The sequence below is a fragment of the Oncorhynchus tshawytscha genome, linkage group LG30, assembly GCF_018296145.1.
Source record: "Oncorhynchus tshawytscha isolate Ot180627B linkage group LG30, Otsh_v2.0, whole genome shotgun sequence".
Classification (NCBI taxonomy): Eukaryota; Metazoa; Chordata; class Actinopteri; order Salmoniformes; family Salmonidae; genus Oncorhynchus; species Oncorhynchus tshawytscha.
This window is the reverse complement of record NC_056458.1, coordinates 5133401-5159377: the sequence shown is the minus strand read 5'-3', so window position 1 is coordinate 5159377 and position 25977 is coordinate 5133401. Positions and strand designations below refer to the sequence as shown.

Sequence of the window (25977 nt, the reverse complement as noted above, 5' to 3'; positions counted from 1 at the left end):
TAGCTCTAGGTAATAAGATATCTACTGTCATTTTGAGCATTGCAAGAGATATACACTGAACAAAAAATATAAACGTAATGTAAAGTGTTGATGTTTCATGAGCTAAAATAAAATATCCAAGAAATGTTCCATATGCACAAAAGCTTATTTTGCTCAAATTTTGTGAACTAATGTATTTACATCCCTGTTACTGAGCATTTATCATTTGTCAAGATAATCGAGCCACCTGACAGGTGTGGCATATCAAGAAGCTGATTAAACAGCATGATCATTACACAGGTGCACCTTGTACTGGGGACAATAACCCCATGTTTCAGCATGATAATGCACGGCCTCATGTCGCAAGGATCTGTACACGATTCCTAGAAGCTGAAAATGTCCCAGTTCTTCCATGGCCTGCATACTTACCAGACATGTCACCCGTTGAGCATGTTTGGGATGCTCTGGATCGACACGTATGACAACGTGTTCCAGTTTCTACCAATATCCAGCAACTTCGCACAACCATTGAAGAGGAGTGGGACAACATCCCACAGGCCACAATAAACAGCCCGATCAACTCTACACAAAGGAGATATGTTGCGCTGCATGAGGCGAATGGTGGTCACACCAGATACGGACTGGTTTTCTGATCCACGCCTCTACCTTTTTTTAAGGTATCTGTGACCAACAGATGCATATCTGTATTTCCAGTCATGTCAAACCCATAGATTTGGGCCTAATGAATGTATTTCAATTGACTTGTTTCCTTAAATGAACTGTAACTCAGTAAAATCTTTGAAATTGTTGTCTTTATTTTTTGTTTAGTGTAATAATGAGTAGGATACCCTAATGCTCCAAGGGACCACTCTGCTGGTACCATGCCTCCTCTCCCTATAGTGTGGATGGCAGCTCTGAGAGGCTCGCGTTACAATAATAGCACTCTATCACTGTGTGGGTGGGACAGAGGGAGAGAGCGATCGAGCACGCACACAACATACCGTATGCACCTGCTGTGACGCTCTGACTCTGACATTATTATTGTTGAGAGATTGTACAAGTAAAGAGTGCGTCTTTAACGAGAGGCGTAGCTATTCTCTTGTGCTCCCTGGAGGGCAAGTTCCGCTTCCTGCTAATAAAAACATCGCACTTGTGAGCATATCACATCAACTGTGGACTGCAGAACAGAAAAGCATGAAATGCAAGCAAGAAGGCATGGAATTATGTGGATATGAAAGCGCAATTTGAAGCTTCAGGGTATGATGAAAATATCTGTATGCACAAGTCTGGAAGCTGAATGACAGAAGGTATTTTCTTCCACATCCAAAACACCTCCAGTATGTCGGAGAGAGGGGGTATCCCGCGGACTGGGGGCACACCATCTCCACATATGCAGCCGTACAAGACCGTCACGATCGTCCCGAACCGTCCAGTTCAAATGAACCTGTATGCGACCTGGGAAATTGATCGCTCATCTCCAAGCTGTGTGCCCAGGTATGGCCGCCTAAACTCCATGGCTGGTTCTGACAGTCGTGATTTCCAGTCTGTATCAGATCACATATAGGTTATCGGCTTCTGTGGTCGGGTGTTGATTTAGGAATGATTTTGAATCAGTGAGAAGAAGTCACCTGTTTTGCCCTCAAGAGAAGTTATGTAGGAGGGTTGAATAAAAGTTGTAAAAAATGTATGAGTTAATGAAAATAACATTTAATATGATTAAAGTTTAAGTAAAAAGCATACTTCTGTATTTGCCTTTGAATAATACACATTTTGCACTGCTGCAAATTACTCCAAGTGTGACAGCAGTTTCTGTTTTGACCATCAGGTCAGGTGATTGCAACTGTAAATTAATTGTCAGTTATTAAGTTAGTGCTCTTCACATAGATACATTTAGCCTGCAGTGATAGATTATTGCTAATGGTAGTGAAGGTTAGGGAGTGTCTTTAAAGGGACAATATGCAGTACAAATAATATGATTGCCATTTTAAAAGGAAGATCTCATTCAACTTTACAGTGAAAAACTTATATTTGGAGGACCATGGTTATGAAGAATCAGCATCAGGAAGTGCAAGATCATGACTGACCAGGATGTAAAGCCTCCAAATCAACATATCCCTGAGCAGTTGGGGACACAGACAGGGTGCCATAGACAGCTGCTCCTAAACCCCACAGGAAAACAACATGCTGTCAGAATAAATAATTGTCCAGCACAGTATATACTTAGAGGCAAGAGATTGGCTAACACTTTTATGCCGATATACATACGCCTACGGACCGTTGCTAATCGGGGAATACTCCTCCACTATTACTAACAATGTTACATTTGAACAATATTCAAAAATGTTTCTGATACTGCTTTTTGTCTAACTCTGAATTGTTAGGTGTTTGATGTAGGCTAGCAATAGAAAAGAGGGGGCAGGAGTGGGGTTGCGTGTGGATTCTAGAAGGACCCCTGTATAAGGTAAAGGCTGCTTGCGGGGGTGCTCTCTCTGGCAGGGAAAATGGAGAGAAGACGTGGGTGGATTTGAAGAAGAGCTGGTTGAAAATGATTTGTTCCTCTTAAAGTGGTCCACACACTGTGTGGTGAGCTCTGAAAATAGTATGTTGACAAGTACCTTGGATGTCAATTGGATGTATTTCAAGACCTACCTTCAAACTCAGTGCCTTTTTACTTGACATCATGGGAAAATAAAAATAAATCAGCCAAGACCTCAGGAAAAAAAATTGTAGACCTCCACAAGGTCCTTGGGAGCAATTTCCAAACACCTGAAGATACCACTTTCATCTGTACAAACAATAGTACACAAGTATAAACACCATGGGACTACGCAGTCGTCATACTGCTCAGGAAGGAGATACGTTCTGTGTCCTAGAGATGAACATACTCTGGTGTGAAAAGTGCAAATCAATCCCAGAACAACAGCAAAGGACCTTGTGAAGATGCTGGATGAAACCGGTACAAAAGTATCTATGTCCACAGTAAAACGAGTCCTATATCGACATAACCTGAAAGGCCGCTCAACAAGGAAGAAGCCACTGCTCCAAAACCACCATAAAAAAAAGCCAGACTACGGTTTGCAACTGCAAATGGGGAAAAAGATTGTACTTTTTGGAGAAATGTCCTCTGGTCTGATGAAACAAAAATGGAACTGTTTGGCCATAATGACCATCGTTATGTTTGGAGGAAAAATGGGGGAGGCTTGCAAGCTGAAGAACACCATCCCAACCGTGAAGCACGGGGGTGGTAGCATCATGTTGTGAGGGTGCTTTGCTGCAGGAGGGACTGGTGCACTTCACAAAAATAGATGGCATCATGAAGCAGGAAAATTATGTGGAAATATTGAAGCAACATTTCAAGACATCAACTTAAAGCTTAGTCGCAAATGGGTCTTCCAAATGGACAATGACCCCAAGCATACTTCTAAAGTTGTGGCAAAATGGCATAAGAACAACAAAGTCAAGGTATTGGAGTGGCCATCACAAATCCATGACCTCAATCCTATCGAACATTTGTGGGCAGAACTGAAAAAGCATGTGCGAGAGAGGAGGCCTACAAACCTGATTGAGTTACACCAGGTCTGTCAGGAGGAATGGGCCAAAATTCCATCAACTTATTGTGGGAAGCTTGTGGAAGGCTACACAAAATGCTTGACCCAAGTTAAACAATTGAAAGGAAATGCTACCAAACACTAATTGAGTGTATGTAAACTTCTGACCCGCTGGGAATGTGATGAAAGAAATAAAACATTCTCTCTACTATTTTTCTGACATTTCACATTCTTAAAATAAAGTGGTGATCCTAACAGACCTAAGACAGGGAATTTTTACTTGGATTAAATGTCAGGTATTGTGAAAATCTGATTTTAAATGTATTTGGCTAAGGTGTATGTTAACTTCCGACTTCAACTGTTTATATGCAGTGCATTCGGGAACTATTCAGACCCGTTGAATTTTTCCACATTTTGTTACATTACGGCCTTATTCTAAAATTGATTCAATAGTTTTTTTCCCTCATCAACCGACACACAATACCCTATAAAGAAAAAGCAAAACAGGTTTTTAGACATTTTTGCAAATGTATAAAACTTTCTTTTACTGAAATATAACATTTACATGGGTATTCAGACCCGTTACTCAGTACTTTATTGAAGCACCTTTGGCAGTGATTCCAGCCCTGAGTCTTCTTGGGTATGATGCTACAAGCTTGGCACACCTGTATTTGGGGAGTTCCTCCCATTCTTCTCTGCAGATCCTTTCAAGCTCTTTCAGGTTAGATGGGGAGTGTCGGTGCACAGCATTTTTCAGGTCTCTCCAGAGATATTCGATCGGGTTCAAGTCCGGACTCTGGCTGGGCTGCTCAAGGACATTCAGAGACTTGTCCCGAAGCCACTCCTGTGTTGTCTTGGCTGTGTGATAAGGGTCGTTGTCCTGTTGGAAGGCAAACCTTTTCCCCCAGTCTGAGGTCCTGAGCACTCTGGATGAGGTTTTCATCAAGGATCTCTCTGTACTTTGCTCCGTTCATCTTTCCCTTAATCCAGACTAGTCTCCCGGTCCTGCCACTGAAAAACATCCCCACAGCATGATGCTGCCACCACCATGCTTCATCTTAGCGATGATGCCAGGTTTCCTCCAGATGTGACACTTGGCATTCAGGCCAAAGAGTTCTATCTTCGTTTCATCAGACCAGAGAATCTTGTTTCTAATTGTCTGAGAGTCCCTTGGGTGCCTTTTGGAAAACTTTTATTGAGGAGTGGCTTCCGTCTGGCCAATCTACCATAAAGGCCTGATTGGTGGAGTGCTGCAGAGATTGTCGTTCTGGAAGGTTCTCCCATCGCCACAGAGGAAATCTGGAGCTCTGTCAGTGACCATCAGGTTCTTGCTCACCTCCCTGACCAAGGCCCTTCTCCCCTGATTGCTCAGTTTGGCCAAGCAACCAGCTCTAGATAGACTTGGTGGTTCCAAACTTCTTCCATTTAAGAATGATGCAGGCCACTCTTGGGGAACTTCAATGCTGCAGAAATGTGCCTTGACCCAATCCTGTGTTGGAGCTCTACAGACAATTCCTTTGTAGTCATGGCTTGGTTTTTGCTCTGACATGCACTGTAAACTGTGGGACCTTATATAGACAGGTGTGTGCCTTTCCAAATCATGTCCAATCAATTTGATTGACCACAGGTAAACTCCAGTTAAGTTGTAGACACATCTCAAGGATAATCAATGGAAAAAGGATGCACCTGAGCTCAATTTCAAGTCCCATATTTATGTAAATAAGGTATTTATGTTTTTTATTTTTAATACATTTCTAAAAACCTGTTTTTGCTTTCTCATGGGGTATTGTGTGTAGATTGATGAATAAAAAAATATTCAATCTGTTTTTGAATGAGTCTGTAATGTAACAAAATGTGGAAAAACTCAAGGGGTCTGAATACTTTCCAAATGCACTGTATAGTGTACACCCCTTCAAATTAGTGGATTCGGCTATTTCAGCCACACCCATTGCTGACAGGTGTATAAAATCGAGCATACAGCCATGCAACCTCCATAGACAAACATTGGCAGTAGAATGGCCTGACTTTCAACGTGGCACCGTCATAGGATGCCACCTTTCCGTCAAGTCAGTTTGTAAAAATGTTGCCCTGCTAGAGCTGCCCCACTCAACTGTAAGTGCTGTTATTGTAAAGTGGAAACGTCTAGGGGCAACAACAGCTCAGCCGCGAAGTGGTAGGCTACACATGCTCACAGAATGGGATCTCTGAAGCGAGTAGCGCGTAAAAATCGTCTGTCCTCGGTTGCAACACTCACTACCGAGTTCCAAACTGCCTCTGGCAGCAACGTCAGCACAAGAACTGTTCGTTGAGAGCTTCATGAAATGGGTTCCATGTCTAAGGAGCCGCACACAAGCCTAAGATCACCATGCTCGATGCCAAGCGTCGGCTGGAGTGGTGTAAAGTTCGCGGCCATTGGACTCTGGAGCAGTGGAAACGCTGTATCTGGAGTGATGAATCATGCTTCACCAACTGGAAATCTGACGGACAAATCTGTGTTTGGCGGATGCCAGGAGAACGCTACCTGCCCCAATGCATAGTGCCAACTGTAAAGATTGGTGGAGGAGGAATAATGATCTGGGGCTGTTTTTCATGGTTTGGGCTTGGCCCCTTAGTTCCAGTGAAGGGAAATCTTATCGCTACAGCATACAATGACATTCTATACGATACTGTGCTTCCAACATTGTGGCAATAGTTTGGGGAAGGCCCTTTCCAGTTTCAGCTCCATATTAATGCCCATGATTTTGGAATGAGATGTTCGACGAGCAGGTGTCCACATACTTTTGGTAATGTAGTGTATTTCTATTTAGCCTATAGTGCCATATCTGTTTGGCATTTGGCTTTTATTGAATATATCAATTATTAACCATTAATCTCCTATCCCAATCAGATGTTCTCTGGTAGACCTCTCCAGCGTCTCTCTCTCTCTAATGGTGTAGTGAGTGGAGAGGCCAAGGTTTGTAGTGAATTTGACATTTAATTAGGGAGGAACAGCAGATATTACCCAATCTTTGTGACGTGAGGCCGAGTGCTGCACCTAGGACCCAAATGGAATTAAAGGTTATTCAAGATGCAATGCTTCAGTTTGTTTGGCTAAGAATCAACAATGAGGCTGTAGACCTAGTTGTGTCTTTTGGACCCCATAGTGGCTTCTACCTTGAGAGGATGACACTTTTTTAGTTTCTCCTTGAGTGTCCTGTTCTGTCTGAATAGCTCTCATCTACACAGATAAATCCCAGCCAGCCAATCTGTCTCTGCTTTGGAATACATTGATCTGTGATTTATGTCTGGAGCCTAATATTCCTAAAGTGCTTTTGTTGGCCACCATCCTCACCGAACCATTCCCGCTTATAATTTGCATTACAAATCTAGGGTGATACTCTACCACTCTCAGCCAACATTTTTTTTAAAGATTTGTTATTGTCAAGACTCGACTGACACTTTCTCATGTTGTTGGTACCTATTCACTGAATTCACAGACTAAAACAGAGAAATATGAATATCCCCTTTTCTCTCCTTAAACCCAGGCTCTTCACAGTTACTCTGAAGAAGCTGGTGATGCTTCAGGAGCTGGATAGAGACCTAACCTCTGTTGTCATCGCAGTCAAACTCCAGGTGGCGCTCTTCACACACACACCGCCGTCCCTTCGACAAAGTGTACATACCGTGCCTTGCAAACGCCTTGGCGTTTTTTCTTATTTTGCATTACGACCTGTAATTTAAATTGATTTTTGGGGGGGATTTCATGTAACAAAATAGTCAAAATTGGTGAAGTAAAATGAAAATAAATAAATAAATGGAAAGTGCATATGTATTCACCCCCTTTGCTGTGAAGCCCCTAAATCAGATCTGTTGCAACCAATTACCTTCAGAAGTCGCATAATTAGTTAAATAAAGCCCACCTGTGTGCAATCTAAGTGTCACATGATCTGTCACGTGATCTCAGTATAGCTACACCTGTTCTGAAAGGCCCCAGAGTCTGTAGCACCCCCAAGCAAGCGGCACCATGAAGACCAAGGAGCTCTCCAAACAGGTCAGGGACAAAGTTGTGGAGAAGTACAGATCAGGGTTGGGTTATAAAAAAAAATATCAGAAACTTTGAACATCCCACAGAGCACCATTAAATCCATTATTATAAAATGGAAAGAATATGGCACCACAACAAACCTGCCAAGAGAGGGCCGCCCACCAAAACTCACAGACCAGGCAAGGAGAGCATTAATCAGAGAGGCAACAAAGAGACCAAAGATAACCCTGAAGGAGCTGTATGTAAAGCTCCACAGCGGAGGTTGGAGTATCTGTCCATAGGACCACTTTAAGCTGTACACTCCACAGAGCCGGGCTTTACGGAGGAGTGCCCAGAAAAAAGCCATTGCTTAAAGAAAAAAAATAAGCAAACAAGTTTGGCGTTTGCCAAAAGGCATGTGGGAGACTCCCCAAACATATGGAAGAAGGTACTCTGGTCAGATGAGACATAAATTGAGCTTTTTGGCCATCCAACGAAAACGCTATGTCTGGCACAAGGCCAACAGCTCTCCTCGCCCTGAGAACACCATCCCCACGTGAAGCATGGTGGTTGCAGCATCATGCTGTGTGGATGTTTTTCATCGGCAGAGACTGGGAAACTGGTCAGAATTGAAGGAATGATGGATGGCACTAAATACAGGGAAATTCTTGAGGGGAAACCTCTTTCAGTCTTCCAGAGATTTAAGACTGGCATGGATGTTCACCTTCCAGCAGGACAATGACCCTAAGCATACTGCTAAAGCAACATTCGAGTGGTTTAAGGGGAAATATTTAAATGTCTTGGAATGGCCTAGTCAAATCCCAGACCTAAATCCAATTGAGAATCTGTGGTATGACTTAAAGATTGCTGTTCACCAGCGGAATCCATCCAACTTGAAGGAGCTGGAGCAGTTTTGCCTTGAATAATGGGTAAAAATCCCAGTGGCTAGATGTGCCAAGCTTATAGAGACATACCCCAAGAGACTTGCAGCTGTAATTGTTGCAAAAGGTGGCTCTACAAAGTATTGACTTTGGGGGGGTGAATAGTTATGCACACTCGAGTTTTCTGTTTTTTATTCTTATTTCTTGTTTGTTTCACAATAAAATGTGTTGTGCATAAGAACAGCCCTTAGCCGTGGTACATTGGCCATATACCACACCCATTTGTGCCTTATTGCTTAAATACACTAGTGACTTATAAGACCCTTTTATCTGTAATCCATGGATAATATATGCAGGAGATGTTTTATAACGTGTTTGGTATATCTTCTTAGGGATCAAAGCGCATTTTACGGTCCAATGAAATCCTGTTGTCATCACCTGGACTTACCGAGACCGATCTTCAGCTAACGTTCTCCTTGCAAGTGAGTTACCGTGGGGTGTTTGCACAGACAGTTATGTGTATGCAAATGAATTGTGGATGAGAGTCAGATACTTTTTTAAAAAGGTCCCAGAGATTCTATTTTCAGTGCATGATTTAAGTGCATGTCTGATTCTGTCAACCTCGCCATCTCTCATCTTTACTTCCTCCAGTATCCACATTTTCTGAAGCGAGATGCCAACAGACTGCAGATCATGCTGCAGAGGAGGAAGAGGTACAAGAACCGCACCATTCTGGGCTATAAGACCCTGGCACTGGGCCTTATCAACATGGCAGAGGTAAGAGGGCAACACCTCACCGCAGCCGTTAACTGCCATGACTACGATCATTCAGGCTTTTGTTTGTACAACACGCCATCAATTGTCCCCCCCACCCCCCACAAATCTCTCTTTCTCTCCCTGACCCCCTTTCCTCTCTCCTCCCCAGGTGATGCAGCACCCCAGTGAGGGAGCCCGTGTGTTGGGTCTCCACACCACGGTGAAGGACACGGCTGTGCCTGTGGCCGAGATGAGGGTCTACTCGCTCTCCAGCCAGCCCATCGACCATGAGATGTCCAAGGCCAAGATGTCTGGTAAGGGAGACACAGAGTGAAAGACAAAGGGGACAGGCTCGAGGGTGATAAGGCCATGAGCAAGGAATCAGAAAGTAAAATGATTTTTTATTTTTTTAACGTTATTTTTATAATTATTTTTTTAAATTTCTATTCAGCAATTTGCTTATATGGAGTTGTCTAAGTATCCAGAATGTCAGTGTATTGAACAGTTCAATGTGTACGTGCCACACCATGGTCAGTAAATGCAATCATCCATGTTCGTCTTTTGAGAGTCAGCCACTGCCTTGTCCATATGACACAAGGTTTAAATAGTTTTCACATCATACTGGAACCCCACACCCATACATAACACATCTCCTATCTGGCTCCCTGTAACTACCAGACCGCTCACCTGACATTGACAACTACTCGGAGGAAGACGAGGAGAGCTATTCATCAGAGCAGGACGGGAGTGATGACCCTGCTCACAGCCAGGTAGGGGGGGGAGCGACACTCAGAAAAATACCACACTGCTTCAATACAAGCATTTAAGCCGGCGTAAAGTAGAGTGGATGGAGGGTTTGTCCGGTTTGAGCATGAAGTTGACCCTCCCTCTTTTTTTTCTCCAGTATCTGTTTGACGAAGAGGATGACATGAGGAAGAAGAAGCACAGACACAAACTCACCTCTACAGCCTCCATCACCAGAGCTCATGTAAGCATCCACAGTCTACTCATCTACCTGTCTCTGTGGCGTTGGGACTACCTGCCGCTGTTCTAGTCAACCAGTTTGATATCTACGTGTTCCTTTAACCCGGCAGCCCAACATCAAGCAGAAGTTTGTGGCCTTGTTGAAGAGGTTTAAGGTGTCTGATGAGGTGGACTTTGGCCTGGAGCACGTGTCCCAGGAGCACATCCGTGATGTGGAGGAGGACCTGGATGAGCTCTATGACAGTCTGGAGATGTACAACCCCAATGACAGCGGGCCAGAGATGGAGGAGACGGACAGCGTCCTCAGCACACCCAAACCCAAACTCAGGTCATGAGAAGTCGGACTTATCTGTAGGTAACGGAAATGTATGTTCTGACAAACATCCACCTAACAGAACTCTGGCAATCTCTCTTCTCTCTGAATGTTCAGGCCCTTCTTTGAGGGCATGTCCCAGTCCAGCTCGCAGACCGAGTTTGGCAGTCTGAACAGCAGGTGCAGTCTGCCCAGAGACACCCTGAGCCCAGTGAGTACAGTACATGGGGGTGGCTGGGCCTTCTAAGTCCAGATGTCCCCTGGCACTCCCTCTTACCACTGTTTTCCTGCTGTCTGACTTTCAGCAAGGAGAGCAGCCCCCGTCAGGCAAGATGAAACGCTCTCGCTCCCGCAACTTGGACGACTCTGAGACAGACACCCTGGTGAGACCCTCTAACCTCCCTCCTCCCTCCCTCCCTCTCTTATTTTCCCCCTCTCTCATTGGTGGCCTCTGTATTTCAGTGTTTTGAGGCCTGTGCGGTGTTAGGATGTGTTTCTGTCTGGCTGTCTGTCGGTGTGTTTAGGTGCTGACTGATCCGGAGATGTTTCTGGACACTACCCCCTGCATCACTGTCTCTGTCCCAGAGCAGCTCCCCAGGACCCCAATGAGGGAACTGAGGAGCAGCAAGAGTGAGAGCCACACCAGCATGCCCTACACCACCATGCCCTCCCCCAGGTCAGTTTAACACACACACACACACACACACAAAACCTTCCAGTGCTACATGTGCGCTCCTTCACTTTCTGCCGTAGTCATATTTTCTGTGTGGGTACTGACTGTCAGTGAGTAGGTGTGTGTTTTTTCCAGGTTGGATGGCGGGCACACACCCAGGCAGAGACGTGGGACACCAATGAAGGAGAGGCGAGCGCTGTCCAAGCCACTAAGCGAACGCACCAACAGCTCTGACAGTGAAAGGTCACCGGAGCTCAGCCACACCCCACAGGTGACCCCCCCCCTCACCCTAACCAGAGCTAGTATGTACCCATACTCACCATGGAGCTGAGGATTTGTTTGCAGAGGGTGATCCAGAGTGGTGGTGATCCTGTTGCAAATGTGTAGCTTTAAAGTTAATAAAAATTTAGCTTTGGGGCAGAGAAAATGTTGCAATTCTACACATTTTGCAGTTACTTCACAGGTTCATATAATCTCTGAGTGAGACTGACTAACAAAATCAATGGGGGGGGGCCTCAGGAGATCATGGCTACTGGCCTCGAGCCTTGATGTGCCCGGTCAGTAATTCAGCCATGACATACTACAACATTTATATAGCTGGCTAGACTAACTTACCTAGCAATCTGTAAATGTGAGCTGACATGGGCTAATTGAGTGACTGTCAGTGACTGACATCACAAGAGGAAAACTACTACCAACTACTACCGAATATTGAAGTTTCACCTTGTGTGTTCTGAGATTCTTACTCTCAGCAGGAAGTTGAGACCCGCAATTGACTTCTCGCTTGCAGCTGCATACAGGCACTGTCCTGTTGTGTTGATGGATTTCATTGAAGCATGTGTGTGTGTGCGCCCAGTTTTTGACAATGTATTTGAATCTGACTTTGTGTGTGTGTGTGTATGTGTGTGTGGGGGTGCAGGTGCCCAGGAAGGCTGTGTATGACCAGCTGAATCAGATCTTCTCCTCAGACACTACCCTCCCGGACAGCCTGGTCTTGGTCAACACCAGTGATTGGCAGGGACAGGTATTCTTCACTTCAATCTTCACCTCCATTATCTCACTCCTCCATTCCCCTGTGGACATATTTACTTTTGCGTATGTGTATTCATCTGTGTCTATGTGTTTGTCGCCTCTGGTAAACGTGTGTGCAGTATGTGTCCGAGGTGCTGCTGGCTCAAAAACAGCCGTTAGTGTGTACCTGCTGTGGGGTGGAGATTCAGGCTGTCCTCACCACCCTTCTCACACGCATCCAAAAGTTGTGAGTAGCCAATGAATCAATACTCGCTGGTTCAATGTATCGTGTGGTAATGAAGGTAACCTATTATATTGTGGTCCACTAACCCGCCCTCCTCTCCCCGCAGCTGTAACTGTAACTCGTCCACGCCGCCGCCGGTCAAGGTGGTGGTGGCAGGGGGACAGAGCTACCTGGGGGCCATCCTGCACTTCTTTGTCACTCAGCTGGCCAACAAAACATCTGATTGGCTCAGCCTAATCCGCTTCCTGGTGGTCCCCCTGGGTGAGAGAGAGACCGGTTCAGGTCCTGAGGACAGTAATATAAATATGTTATATACCATTTAACACAGTGCTTGGGTCTAAAAGATCACTATTATACAATGTGACTGCTGTAAGATGTTTCCCACTGGGCACACCATGTCATTTCAACGTAGAAAAGTGGGTAATATTTGGTTGAGACGACGCTCAATGAGATTACAACCTATATTCACCGACTCAAAAAGACATCCGAAAGTTAGTTCAATTTCCAACGTGTCATCACTATGATTTCAACCATCTAAAAGCACAACCACATTCCAATGAAAAAACAATGTCCGATTTTTTTGTTGTTGTTTACTTGTCACCCAAAGATCCTTCACTTCGCTTTCAACCATTTTTAAAAGCACAGCCAAGTTCAAATGGGAATACAATGTCAGATATTTTGTTTGCTTATTACAAGAGATGAATGTGTTACCACTCTGTGCTTCATCTAATAGCACATCCAATTGACCAAGATTGCAGTTGAGATTACATTAAAAGTACATGGTGTGATCAATGCCGTTTGAGATTCTGCACAGATTTATGACAGCAATTGTGAAGATCTCCACAGACCTGCGACCACCTATATGCATGCCACATTATCTGATTACATAAGAAGACATTTATATTTACAGTCATCTCAAAATAAGGCCATGGATGTGTTACTCATTTTAAGGTTGAACGTTACATTAGTTTGTAAGATAGCCTTGACTTTAGGCTATTTACTGGATAACAAAAGTCCTATTGAATTGTGGTTGGTTGTCAACACAACCCAATATCCTCATTTGAAGGAGATGAATCTTCTGCTTGGATAGTTCAATCTGTGACTTAAGTCTGGCGTTAATTCCAGTTTGTCTAAAAATTAAGAATTGAGACGTTATATTCACGTCTCCATCTCAACCAAAAATCACGTAGATTCCACATTACAGTATGTTGACAAACTACGTGGAAACAACCTTGACTCAACCAGTTTGTGCCCAGTGGGATAGTATGGTACATATCTAGCATGGTTATGTAATGCTTATTATATATATATATATATATATATATATATATATATATATATATATATATATATATATATATATAAAAATAAATATTTATTTATTTATTTATTTATTTATTTATAAATACGCCTCTTCAGCTGTAGCATAAACAAAGATTTACAAAAACACCCACTCTCATGTTCTGATACCTCCTCCTGACAATGAGTTGCTCCAGTCATTATGTCACATATAGCTGAAGCGCAGTATGGTACAGCTGCTCTGCTCAGAGCTGCAGTACTGAGTGGGTTGGGTGTGTGACTCATTGTGGCTGCCTCTACTCTGCCTCCAGGCTGTCACCCTGTCGCTAAGCACCTAGCCTCCCTGGACCCTCGCTACAGCTCTGTGTTCCTGGACAATGCCTGGAGAGACCTGTTCAGTCGCCTGGAGCCCCCTCACTCTAGTAAACACCACACCTCTCTCTCCCTCTTGCTCTCGTTCTCTCTCTCTCTCTCGCTCTCTCTCTCTCTCTCGCTCACAAGGGCGCTTTTCGTTTTGTGCTATTAAGCAGCAACACAGACTGAAGGACTATTTCATTTCAGTTTATAAATCAATATGCTTTGTTTTACAAACAGTTCCACTGAGCTGGAAAGCAGTCGAGCGTGTGTCTTTGGGAACTTAATCTGCCTTGATCAGCATATTAATGGTATTTGACTGGAGGACGCGCTCTCTGCAAGCTGCCCCATCTCTTCCTTAGTTACTAGGGTTAGTCAGTTCAGATCTGGTCACAGCCTGGCGCTCCTTACAGACTGACTGTCTGTTCCCTTCCCTCCCAGCGGCTCCAGCTGCAGACGGTGTGGATGTGGCTGGGAGGATCAGCCAGTACATCAGCAGTGTCTCTGTCACACACCAGTTGCCTATCGCTGAGGCCATGCTCACCTGCAAGTACAAGACGTGAGTGGAGTGGCCTGCGTGGCTGATTTACGCTGCGTGTACTAAACATTAAGAGCACACGACAGGAAGCTATGATCCCTTATTGATGTCACTTGTTAAAACCTACTCCAATCCATGTAGATGAAGGGGAAGAGACCGGTTGAAAAAGGGTTTTTAAGCCTTGAGAGATGAATTGTGTGTTTGTGCCGTTCAGATGGTGAATGGACAAGACAAAAGATTGAAGTGCCTTTGAACAGGGTATGGTAGTAGGTGCCAGGCGCACCGGTTTGTGTCAAGAATTGCAACGCTGCTGGGTTTTTCATACTCAATATCTTCCTGTGTGCATCAATAATGGTCCACCACCCAAAGGACATCCAGTGAACTTGACACAACTGTGGGAAGCATTGGAATCAACATGGGCCAGCATCCCTGTGGAACACTTTTGACACCTCGTAGAGTCCATGCCCCGACGAATTGAAGGGGGTGTGCTCTTAATGTTTTGTACACTCAGTTTATATGATGTTAATCAGGTATGTTTTAGGAAGACAAATATTTTATTGGCCACTCATTATTTCCACCTTACCAGATATGACGAAGACTCTTACCAGAAATTTGTTCCCTTTGTTGGGGTAAGTAAATCAGTACTGATGGTTTCCATCAATACTAACATTGAGGCAGTCAATTTGGCAAATGATGCCTCTATCATAATTATTGCCTCAATGCAAACCGACAGACGATGGATATCCAAACGATTCCCAAGTACAACCCTGGAGTGTAATGCTGATACTAATTAACTGATCCCTGTGTGTGAAACAGGTGGTGAAAGTAGGGTTGATTGAACCGAATCCGGCGTATTCAGGTGGGTTCATATTTCTGGAGTACCTATTGTCTGTTAATGTTTACCTTTCTCTCTCCAGTCTGTCCCTGAGCAGTGTTAAGGACCGTGTTGATTTGGGCCTACAGGTGGAGACTCTGAGGAGGCTGTTAGTGTTAGCTTGGCTGTTCCCTCCACCTCCCCACCCGCCCATGGATCTCCCACAGGGATGACCAGAGAGGCTGTCACCCCACCTCCGTCTCCCTCCCTGAGTAGCGGTCTGGGGTATGACAACCACAGTGTACAACAGTCTAACATGAGAAGTTAATTCCCATCCCTGCAGTTAAACACGTTTTTGAGTACATTGTTGAGCAAAAGTTGTTTTTCGTACACTGTCTGCCACACTCTCTACCTCTCTCCCAGGAGCCCTAATATGTCCCATGGGGTGGACACCATTGGGCTGACGGTGGATTATTGGGTAGCGACATGCTCAGAGCGGAAGAAGGATGGGGAGCGGTGTGACAAGGGCTCCAAGAACACCCTGAAGAGTGCCTTCCGTTCCCTGCAGGTCAGCAGGCTGCCAGGAGGGGGCTCCACTGAGAACCAGCCCCAGGCAAACACCATGGCTATGACTGTGGTCACCAAGGAGAAGAACAAGAAAGGTGAGGAGGAGGGTGGGAAGATAGTGGACTGTCCAGCACATGCAGTTTGTCAATCAACTAATTTGGGGTAGATAATAACTAAGTAAATGTACTAACTGAAAGGAAGAAGTATGCAATGGATGCATGCTGTTAAGTGTTTTGGTTTGAACACCCCTCTGTGTGCTCATCTCCTGCGTGTCCACAGTCTCCACCATATTCCTGGGGAAGAAGCCCAAAGAGAGGGATGTGGACTCTAAAAGCCAGGTGGTTGAGGGCATCACCAGACTCATCTGTTCTACCAAGCAGCAGCAAACCAGCCTAAAAGGTACACCACGTCATTTCAACGTGGACATGTGGGTCATATTTGGTTGAGCTGTTGATCAATGAGATTTCAACATTTTTTTATATTCACACACTCAAAAAAGAGAGCTAGAAGTTTGTTGATTTCCCAACTGTGTTATCAACAATCTAAAAGCACAAATGGGAATACAATGTCAGATATTTATTTATTCTTCAACCTAATGAGTTATCACTGTGCTTTGTCTAATAGCACAACCACATAACCTGGATTGCAGTTGGGATTACATTGTTAGCGCATAGTGCAAGTAATCAATGCTGTTAAGAGATGCTGTGCAGATTTATAATAGCAATTGTGAAGATCTCCACCGACCTGCGACCGTTGCATGCTATCTTGACCATGCACGCTTTCTACGATTACAGAATACATTTATAGTTACAATAGCCTCCATGTGGCCATGGATTTTAAGGTTGATTAAATACTGTTACATTAGTTTCTAAAGATGGGTTTTTTACTCTATTGCAAAAGTGTTATTGAATTGTGTTTTGGTTGTCGACACGATCAAATATCAACATTTAAAGGAGTTTTATCTTTTGTGCCACTGATTTAGTCTGGCTTCAATTCCAGTTTGTCTACAAATTGATAATTAATATGTTGAATTCATGTCTCCATCTGAAGCAAAAATCTAAGTTAAAGAATAGGATGAAAATCAAATCAAATTTTAAATGCAAGAATAGGACTAAATCAAATCAAACTTTATTTAAAGTGTATTACATTTTTTATTGATATCCATCTCTCCATATCCCCGGATTTCAACCGCAAGCTCTGGACATTTACACCTGGATCTCGCAGCTAGCTAGCTGCTATCCGTGTGACTATTGGCTTATGTCGATCCGGGAGCAAATATCAATTATTCCGGAGCTAGCCAGCTAAAGAGTTCCATTAGCCACTCCTGGGCTACAATCACCTATCCGGACCCGTTTTACTGCCAATGCGGAGCCGCACCGGGCCTTCACAACTGGGCTACCGACGTTATCTGCCCGAGGGAGTTATCCAACTGGCCCCTCCATCGCGACATTACCTGAACGCCCATCTGCGGTCCGCTAATCGTTAGCTGTCTTATCGGCTGCTATCTGAATAGACCTATCTGACCATTTTTCTTGGGTCACTATAACTATATCTATTTTGCTAAATTGATTGATCCCCTCTACCACACGGAACCCCACTAATTTACAGACGGAAACGCACGGGGTGGCTAAAAACAGACCTCCATCCTATGCAAGCTTGCTACTGATGGCCCGGCGACCAAACTCACTACTCACTGGACCCTTATGATCACTCGACTAAGCATGCCTCTCCTTAATGTCAATATGCCTTGTCCATTGCTGTTCTGGTTAGTGTTTTTGGCTTATTTCACTGTAGAGCCTCTAGCCTTGCTAGATACCTTATCCAACCTTTCAGTTCCACCACCCACACATGCGATGACATCACCTGGTTTCAATGATGTTTCTAGAGACAATATCGCTCTCATCATCACTCAATACCTAGGTTTACCTCCACTGTATTCACATCCTACCATACCTTTGTCTATACATTATACCTTGACACTATTTTAGCCCCCAGAAACCTCCTTTAACTCTCTGTTCCAGACGTTCTAGATGACCAATTCTCATAGCTTTTAGCTTTATCCTTATCCTACTCTGTTCCTCTGGTGATGTAGAGGTGAATCCAGGCCCTGCAGTGCCTAGCTCCACTCCTATTCCCCAGGCGCTCTCTTTTGGTGACTTCTGTAACCGTAATAGCCTTGGTTTCATGCATGTTAACATTAGAAGTCTCCTCCCTAAGTTTGTTTTATTCACTGCTTTAGCACACTCTGCCAACCCGGATGTTCTAGCCGTGTCTGAATCCTGGTTCAGGAAGAACACCAAAAATTCTGAAATTTTCATCCCTAACTACAACATTTTCAGACAAGATAGAACGGCCAAAGGGGGCGGTGTTTCAATCTACTGCAAAGATAGCCTGCAGAGTTCTGTCCTACTATCCAGGTCTGTACCCAAACAATTTGAACTTCTACTTTTAAAAATCCACCTCTTAAAAACAAGTCTCTCACCGTTGCCGCCTGCTATAGACCACCCTCTGCCCTCAGCTGTGCTCTGGACACTGCTCTGGACACCATATGTGAACTGATTGCTCCCCCATCTATCTTCAGAGCTCGTGCTGCTAGGCGACCTAAGCTGGAACATGCTTAACACCCCAGCCATCCTACAATCTAAGCTTGATGCCCTCAATCTCACACAATTGTTCAATAAACCTACCAGGTACCACCCCAAAGCCGTAAACACGGGCACCCTCATAGATATCATCCTAACCAACTTGCCCTCTAACACCTCTGCTGTTTTCAACCAAGATCTCAGCGATCATTGCCTGCATCCGTAATGGGTCAGCGGTCAAACGACCTTCACTCATCACTGTCAAACACTTCAGTGAGCAGGCCTTTCTAATCGACCTGGCCGGGGTATCCTGGAAGGATATTGATCACATCGCTTCAGTAGAGGATGCCTGGTTATTTTTTTTAAATGCCTTCATCACCATCTTAAATAAGCATGCCCCATTCAAGAAATTTAGAACCAGGAACAGATATAGCCCTTGGTTCTCTCCAGACCTGACTGCCCTTAACCAACACAAAAACATCCTATGGCGTTCTGCATTAGCATCAAACAGCCCCCGTGATATGCAACTTTTCAGGGAAGCTAGAAACCAGCATACACAGGAAGTTAGAAAAGCCAAGGCTAACTTTTTCAACCAGAAATTTGCTTCCTGCAACACAAACTCAAAAAAGCTCTGGGACACTGTAAAGTCCATGGAGAATAAGAACACCTCCTCCCAGCTGCCCACTGCACTGAAGATAGGAAACACTGTCACCACCGATAAATCCACTATAATTGAGAATTTCAATAAGCATATTTCTGCGGCTGGCCATGCTTTCCACCTGGCTACCCTTACCCCGGTCAACAGCACTCTGTACCCCCCACAGCTACTCGCCCAAGCCTTCCCCATTTCTCCTTCTCCCAAATCCAGTCAACTGATGTTCTGAAAGAGCTGCAAAATCTGGACCCCTACAAATCAGCCGGGCTAGACAATCTGGACCCTTTCTTTCTAAAATGATCTGCCGAAATTGTTGCCACCCCTATTACTACCCTGTTCAACCTCTTTCGTGTCGTCTGAGATTCCCAAAGATTGGAAAGCAGCTGCGGTCATCCCCCTCTTCAAAGGGGGGGACGCTCTTGAACCAAACTGTTACAGAACTATATCTATCCTACCATGCCTTTCTAAGGTCTTCGAAAGCCAAGTCAACAAACAGATTACCGAATCCCACCATTCGAATCCCACCATACCTTCTCCGCTATGCACTCTGGTTTCAGAGCTGGTCATGGGTGCACCTCAGCCACGCTCAAGGTCCTAAACGATATCTTAACCGCCATCGATAAGAAACAATACTTTGCAGCCGTATTCACTGACCTGGCCAAGGCTTTCGACTCTGTCAATCACCACATCCTCATCGGCAGACTCGACAGCCTTGGTTTCTCAAATGATTGCCTCGCCTGGTTCACCAACTACTTCTCTGATAGAGTTCAGTGGGTCAAATCGGAGGGTCTGTTGTCCGGGCCTCTGGCAGTCTCAATGGGGGTGCCACAGGGTTCAATTCTTGGACCGACTCTTCTCTGTATACATCAATGATGTCGCTCTTGCTGCTGGTGAGTCCACTTCTACGCAGACACCATTCTGTATACGTCTGGCCCTTCTTTGTTAACAACCCTCCAGGCGAGCTTCAATGCCATACAACTCTCCTTCCGTGGCCTCCAATTGCTCTTAAATACAAGTAAAACTAAATGCATGCTCTTCAAATGATCGCTGCCTGCACCTGCCCGCCTGTCCAACATCACTACTCTGGGCGGCTCTGACTTAGAATGTGTGGACAACTACAAATACCTAGGTGTCTGGTTAGACTGTGAACTCTCCTTCCAGACTCACATCAAACATCTCCAATCCAAAGTTAAATCTAGAATTGGCTTCCCATTTTGCAACAAAGCATCCTTCACTCATGCTGCCAAACATATCCTTGTAAAACTGACCATCCTACCAATCCTCGACTTTGGCGATGTCATTTACAAAATAGCCTCCAATACCCTACTCAATAAATTGGATGTAGTCTATCACAGTGCCATCCGTTTCGTCACCAAAGCCCCATATACTACCCACCACTGCGACCTGTACGCTCTCGTTGGCTGGCCCTCGCTTCATACTCGTCGCCAAACCCACTGGCTCCAGGTCACCTACAAGACACTGCTAGGTAAAGTCCCCCCTTATCTCAGCTCGCTGGTCACCATAGCAGCACCCACCTGTAGCACGTGCTCCAGCAGGTATATCTCTCTGGTCACCCCCAAAACCAATTCTTCCTTTGGCCCTCCTTCCAGTTCTCTGCTGCCAATGACTGGAACGAAGTACAAAAACCTCTGAAACTGGAAACACTTATCTCCCTAACTAGCTTTAAGCACCAGCTGTCAGAGCAGCTCACAGATTACTGCACCTGTACATAGCCCATCTATAATTTAGCCCAAACAACTACCTCTTTCCCTACTGTATTTATTTTGCTCCTTTGCACCCCATTATTTATATCTCTACTTTGCACATTCTTACTGCAAATCAACCATTCCAGTGTTTTACTTGCTATATTGTATTTACTTTGCCACCATGGCCTTTTTTTGCCTTTACCTCCCTTATCTCACCTCACTAGCTCACATTGTATATAGACTTATTTTTCTACTGTATGTTTGTTTTACTCAACGTGTGTTGTTGTATGTGTCGAACTGCTTTGCTTTATCTTGGCCAGGTCGCAATTGTAAATGAGAACTTGTTCTCAACTTGCCTACCTGGTTAAATAAAGGTGAAATAAAATGTAAAAAATAAAAAGGTCTATTTTAAGTTGAACCCTGGGTTGAATTGAAACAATAGCTGTTGACTTCGCAAATACTAGATATACTGTAGGCCTAAATAGTATCATTGATGATATAGGACTTATAAAGTATGGTAACATTTCATTTGTTCTCTTAAACCTACCCTTTGGAATGACTTGGATAGCAACAGTGAATCTATTTAGTTAAAAGATCCCTCAATAATCAAATCGGTCACATACGTGTTTAGCAGATGTTGCAGGTGTAGCAAAATGCTTGTGTTTCTAGCTCCAACAAAGAAGTATCTAGCAATTTCACAACAATACACACAAATCTAAAGTAAAGGAATGTTATTAAGAATATATAAATAGTTGGACGAGCAATGTTGAAGCAGCATAGACTAAGATACAGTAGATACATAATTGATGTGTAATGCAACATTATTAAAGTGACCAGTGTTCCATTATGAAAGTGTCCATTGATTTCAAGTCTATGTATATAGGGCAGCAGGTACTAAGGTGCTACTCACGAAAGCACATTGGTAGAAGTCATTTGACAAATATCAACGCTAAGCAGGGCCGGGCATGCTTAAAACCCTTGGTGAGTTGGCCAAATGGAAAGTTGTAGATAGCTCAACTCTCCAGTAGGAGGTGCGGCCCAGGTTTGTTTATGTTAAATTGGTTACCATGATGACAATCTTGTAGTTGACATTTCCCCCTCAAAACAACAGTTTTTCAAATCCAATGTATTTTCCACGTCACAATACGTTGACAAATGAATTTGAAACCATGTTGATTCAACCAGTTTGTGCCCAGTGGGACTGAACCTGATTCAACATGCTTTTTATTTTATTTTTAGGTGTTTGTAGATGGGAGTCATGAAACTATTGGATATTTTTCAGTGTCTGTGGACGGCGTGGAGTGGACTGATGTGAAGTTCTTCCAGCTGGCTGCCCAGTGGCCCACCCATGTGAAGTACCTGCCAGTGGGGCTGTTTGGCTACAACAAGACTGCCACCTAGAGGCCAACCCAGACATGGTCCCTCACTCTATGCTTCCTGGGCACCAAGGTTATTATTATAGTTGTGTTTTTCTATTCGTTTTTTTATTTTTGTTTGAAGTTCAGTTTGCTAGTTTTCAGACCAGATTTACTAGTTTTTGTTTAGTTTGAGTTTTATAAAAAATATTTTCATTTTTTATATTTATTTTCAGTTTTAGTGTTAGGGACAGAAAGTACCAGATTTCTTCCTTGGTAGTTAGTGATAAACAAGCTAGGCCTATTCGAAACCTCACTATCTCCAGGCATTACTGACCTGCCAAGTTCAGAAGCTTGAAAACCCTCATTTGATTGTTGTCCAAAGTTTAGATTTAAAAAAACTCAAACTGAACATTATTTGATGATTTCTGTCAAATAGTCAAATATCGTTTTAGTTTTTCAAACATGTTTGTTAATTATTTATTTCACTTTACTATAATAACCTTGCTGAGCAGTCTACAATGGACTTAAAAGCCAATGATTAAGGAGAGTTGTTACATGATGACATGGATTGACAGCGCTAATGGATTGAGGCCATAGATTTGAATGCTTGCCATGTTCCTATTTTCTAAGGTGGGTTCAAGCAACAAAATAACTTGTTTGCCTTTTTTGAGATGCATTTCCTCGTTCATATGCTTTGGCTCTTCTTTCAGTGGATTGGCAAGGTTAACTCCAGCTGTTCTTGTGGCTGTGTTGTACTTTTTTTTCCCAAGCAGTATTATGTGAAGCAAATTTCAGTGGTCATTGATATTGATAGAATTTCCCTCAGTGGTGTTACTCTGTGCATAAAAATAAAAAAAAGTTAAGTCAGTTTGGTGAAAGTAATATCAATTGATTCTTATTTACAGAAATGTGTTGTGGACCTGTTTTCGCTTTTAGTATTTTTCTGTGAGTTACTGTTACTTTTGCAAGTGTGTTTTTGTTTGTGTGCGCACGTGTGTGAGAACCTCCAAATGCTTGTGAATGTGTGCATAGCATGGGTTGTCATTGAAATAAACACTAAAACACTTCAGAAATCTAGAATATTTGCAGACTTGTCTGCATCCAAAGCTTGTGGTTGCTAAGCAAGTATTTTTATATGGTACGTGTACTAATATATATATATATATATATATATAATATATATACACACACATACATATACATACAGTGGGGAGAACAAGTTTGAAACACTGCCGATTTTGCAGGTTTTCCTACTTACAAAGCATGTAGAGGTCTGTCATTTTTATCATAGGTACACTTCAACTGTGAGAGACGGAATCTAAAACAAAAATCCAGAAAATCACATTGTATGATCAAGTAATTCATTTGCATTTTATTGAACTTAATATTTGGTACAGAAACCTGTGTTTGCAATTAGAGATCATATGTTTCCTGTAGTTCTTGACCAGGTTTGCACACACTGCAGCAGGGATTTTGGCCCACTCCTCCATACAGACCTTCTCCAGATCCTTCAGGTTTTGGGGCTGTCGCTGGGCAATACAGACTTTCAGCTCCCTCCAAAGAACTTCTATTGGGTTCAGGTCTGGAGACTGGCTAGGCCACTCCAGGACCTTGAGATGCTTCTTACGGAGCCACTCCTTAGTTGCCCTGGCTGTGTGTTTCGGGTCGTGTTATGCTGGAAGACCCAGCCACGACCCATCTTCAATGCTCTTACTGAGGGGAGGAGGTTGTTGGCCAAGATCTCGCGATACATGGTGCAGTCATCCTGTCCCCTTTGCAGAAAAGCATCCCCAAAGAATGTTTCCACCTCCATACTTCACGGTTGGGAGGGTGTTCTTGGGGTTGTACTCATCCTTCCTCCAAACACAGCAAGTGTAGTTTAGACCAAAAAGCTCTATTTGTGTCTCATCAGACCACATGACCTTCTTCCCATTCCTCCTCTGGATCATGCAGATGGTCATTGGCAAACTTCAGACAGGCCTGGACATGCGCTGGCTTGAGCAGGGGGACTTTGATCCATGACGGAGTAGTGTGTTACTAATGGTTTTCTTTGAGACTGTGCTCCCAGCTCTCTTCAGGTCATTGACCAGGTCCTGCCGTGTCGTTCTGGGCTGATCCCTCACCTTCATGATCATTGATGCCCCACGAGGTGAGATCTTGCATGGAGCCCCAGACCGAGGGTGATTGACCGTCATCTTGAACTTCTTCCATTATCTAATAATTGTGCCAACAGTTGCCTTCTCACCAACCTGCTTGCCTATTGTCCTGTAGCCCATCCCAGCCTTGTGCAGGTCTACAATTTTATCCCTGATGTCCTTACACAGCTCTCTGGTCTTGGTCATTGTGGATAGGTGTCTTTTGTACAGGTAACGAGTTCAAACAGGTGCAGTTAATACAGGTAATGAGTGGAGAACAGGCGGGGTTCTTAATGAAAAACTAAAAGGTCTGTGAGAGCTGGAATTCTACTTATGTCATGCAGTAAAATGCAAATGAATTACTTAAAAATCATGTGATTTTCTGGATTTTGTTTTAAATTCCGTCTCACAGTTGAAGTGTACCTATGATAAAAATGATAGACCTCTACATGCTTTGTAAGTAGGAAAACCTGCAAAATCGTCAGTGTATCAAATACGTGTTCTCCCCACTGTATACATACATGCACTGCAGATATACCTTTGTCCCAATGATGTGCTTGAAGCGGTCATCTTATTTGATTGAAGACTATTTTCTGTTTTGTCATTAAAGCGTAAAAGACAGAAACACACAAGGAATAAAAAAAATGGTTTAAACTTGAGTTTATCAGCTTGTCATATTGTGGATGGGGTGAGATCTTCAGAACCCAATGCTTATGCTCCTGTAAACTGTTGTACCAAAGATTCAAGGAGTACCAAGTATCGTCAGGTGTCACTGTTAAAGAGAAATTAAGATTGCGAAAGAGTATAAAAGCATGGGTTGGGAAAATGGGAGATTATGGGCAAGCTTAGGCTAAACGCAACTAACAGAACATGAGGACAGTTGAACTCGGGCACTTCATTCAGTTGAGTGTCCTGAGATGCCTTTTTAGTCTCCAACCTTCTGCTCCTCATCCTCGCAAACCTCCAAATCGTACATTGCATATGACACTAACATGTGTCCGTTAACTGAGGAAATTCCAATGCACATGTTTGGGGTGGCAGGTAGCCTAGTGGTTAGAGCGTTGGGCCAGTAACCGAAAGGTTGCTAGATTGTCAGCTTGGGGATTCAAGGTAAAAATCGGTCGTTCTGCCCCTGAACAAAGCAGTTAATCCACTGTTCCTCGGCCGTCATTGTAGATAAGAATTTGATTTGACTTTCTTAGTTGAAAGAGCTCTCTCATTGTCCCTCCTATATCCTGTCACGTCGTAATAGTCATGTTCTAGCGTATGCTGAAACTTAAGAGCTTCCCTACAGTTAGACTTGACCAGGGGAGGGAGAACAATGATATCTACTGTAGTACGTTGTCATAGACCCCTTATCCTTGTATTCCCCCCACACAGTCTTGGCCAGAACACAGATTCCGGACTATACCCTAAGATACTTCACACCTGCAAGTAGTGAAATTGGATGTAGTGATTTGACCCCAAACCTGACGTCGATGACCTCACAGCTCAGTAGGACAGGCGAGTTGGATGGAACTAGTGACATAAATAGCATGCATCAGCACCCTTCGCAATCAGAGACATCTGACACCAAG

At 43.8% G+C, this 25977-nt stretch overlaps 1 protein-coding gene across 2 annotated transcripts; it reads left to right on the top strand.

Annotated features, from left to right (window-relative positions):
• Window positions 1-978: 978 nt before the first annotated feature.
• On the top strand, window positions 979-23334 carry LOC112228937 (phosphofurin acidic cluster sorting protein 1). Of its 2 annotated transcripts, none has more exons than XM_024394743.2 (23): window positions 979-1473; window positions 7052-7181; window positions 8804-8893; window positions 9063-9188; window positions 9337-9481; window positions 9846-9937; window positions 10072-10155; window positions 10262-10479; window positions 10582-10675; window positions 10770-10847; window positions 10989-11140; window positions 11273-11408; window positions 12057-12161; window positions 12289-12395; window positions 12499-12653; window positions 14003-14113; window positions 14487-14604; window positions 15170-15212; window positions 15400-15442; window positions 15547-15682; window positions 15821-16059; window positions 16244-16363; window positions 22190-23334. In XM_024394743.2, exons 1-23 carry the CDS (start codon window positions 1277-1279, stop codon window positions 22306-22308), a joined length of 2838 nt encoding a protein of 945 aa, XP_024250511.1. In that variant the 5' UTR covers window positions 979-1276; the 3' UTR covers window positions 22309-23334. The 2 variants fall into 2 exon arrangements, with proteins under 2 accessions (XP_024250511.1, XP_024250512.1); XM_024394744.2 differs by having other exon boundaries at window positions 981-1473; window positions 7052-7139.
• The last annotated feature ends 2643 nt before the right edge of the window (window positions 23335-25977 follow it).

Coding starts and splice junctions, on each gene's coding strand:
- LOC112228937 (XM_024394743.2), top strand. CDS start 1,277: ATGACAGAAGGTATTTTCTTCCACATCCAAAACACCTCCAGTATGTCG. Junction 1,474..7,051: donor TCTCCAAGCTGTGTGCCCAG/GTATGGCCGCCT, acceptor CCTTAAACCCAG/GCTCTTCACAGTTACTCTGA. Junction 12,396..12,498: donor CTCACACGCATCCAAAAGTT/GTGAGTAGCCAA, acceptor CTCTCCCCGCAG/CTGTAACTGTAACTCGTCCA.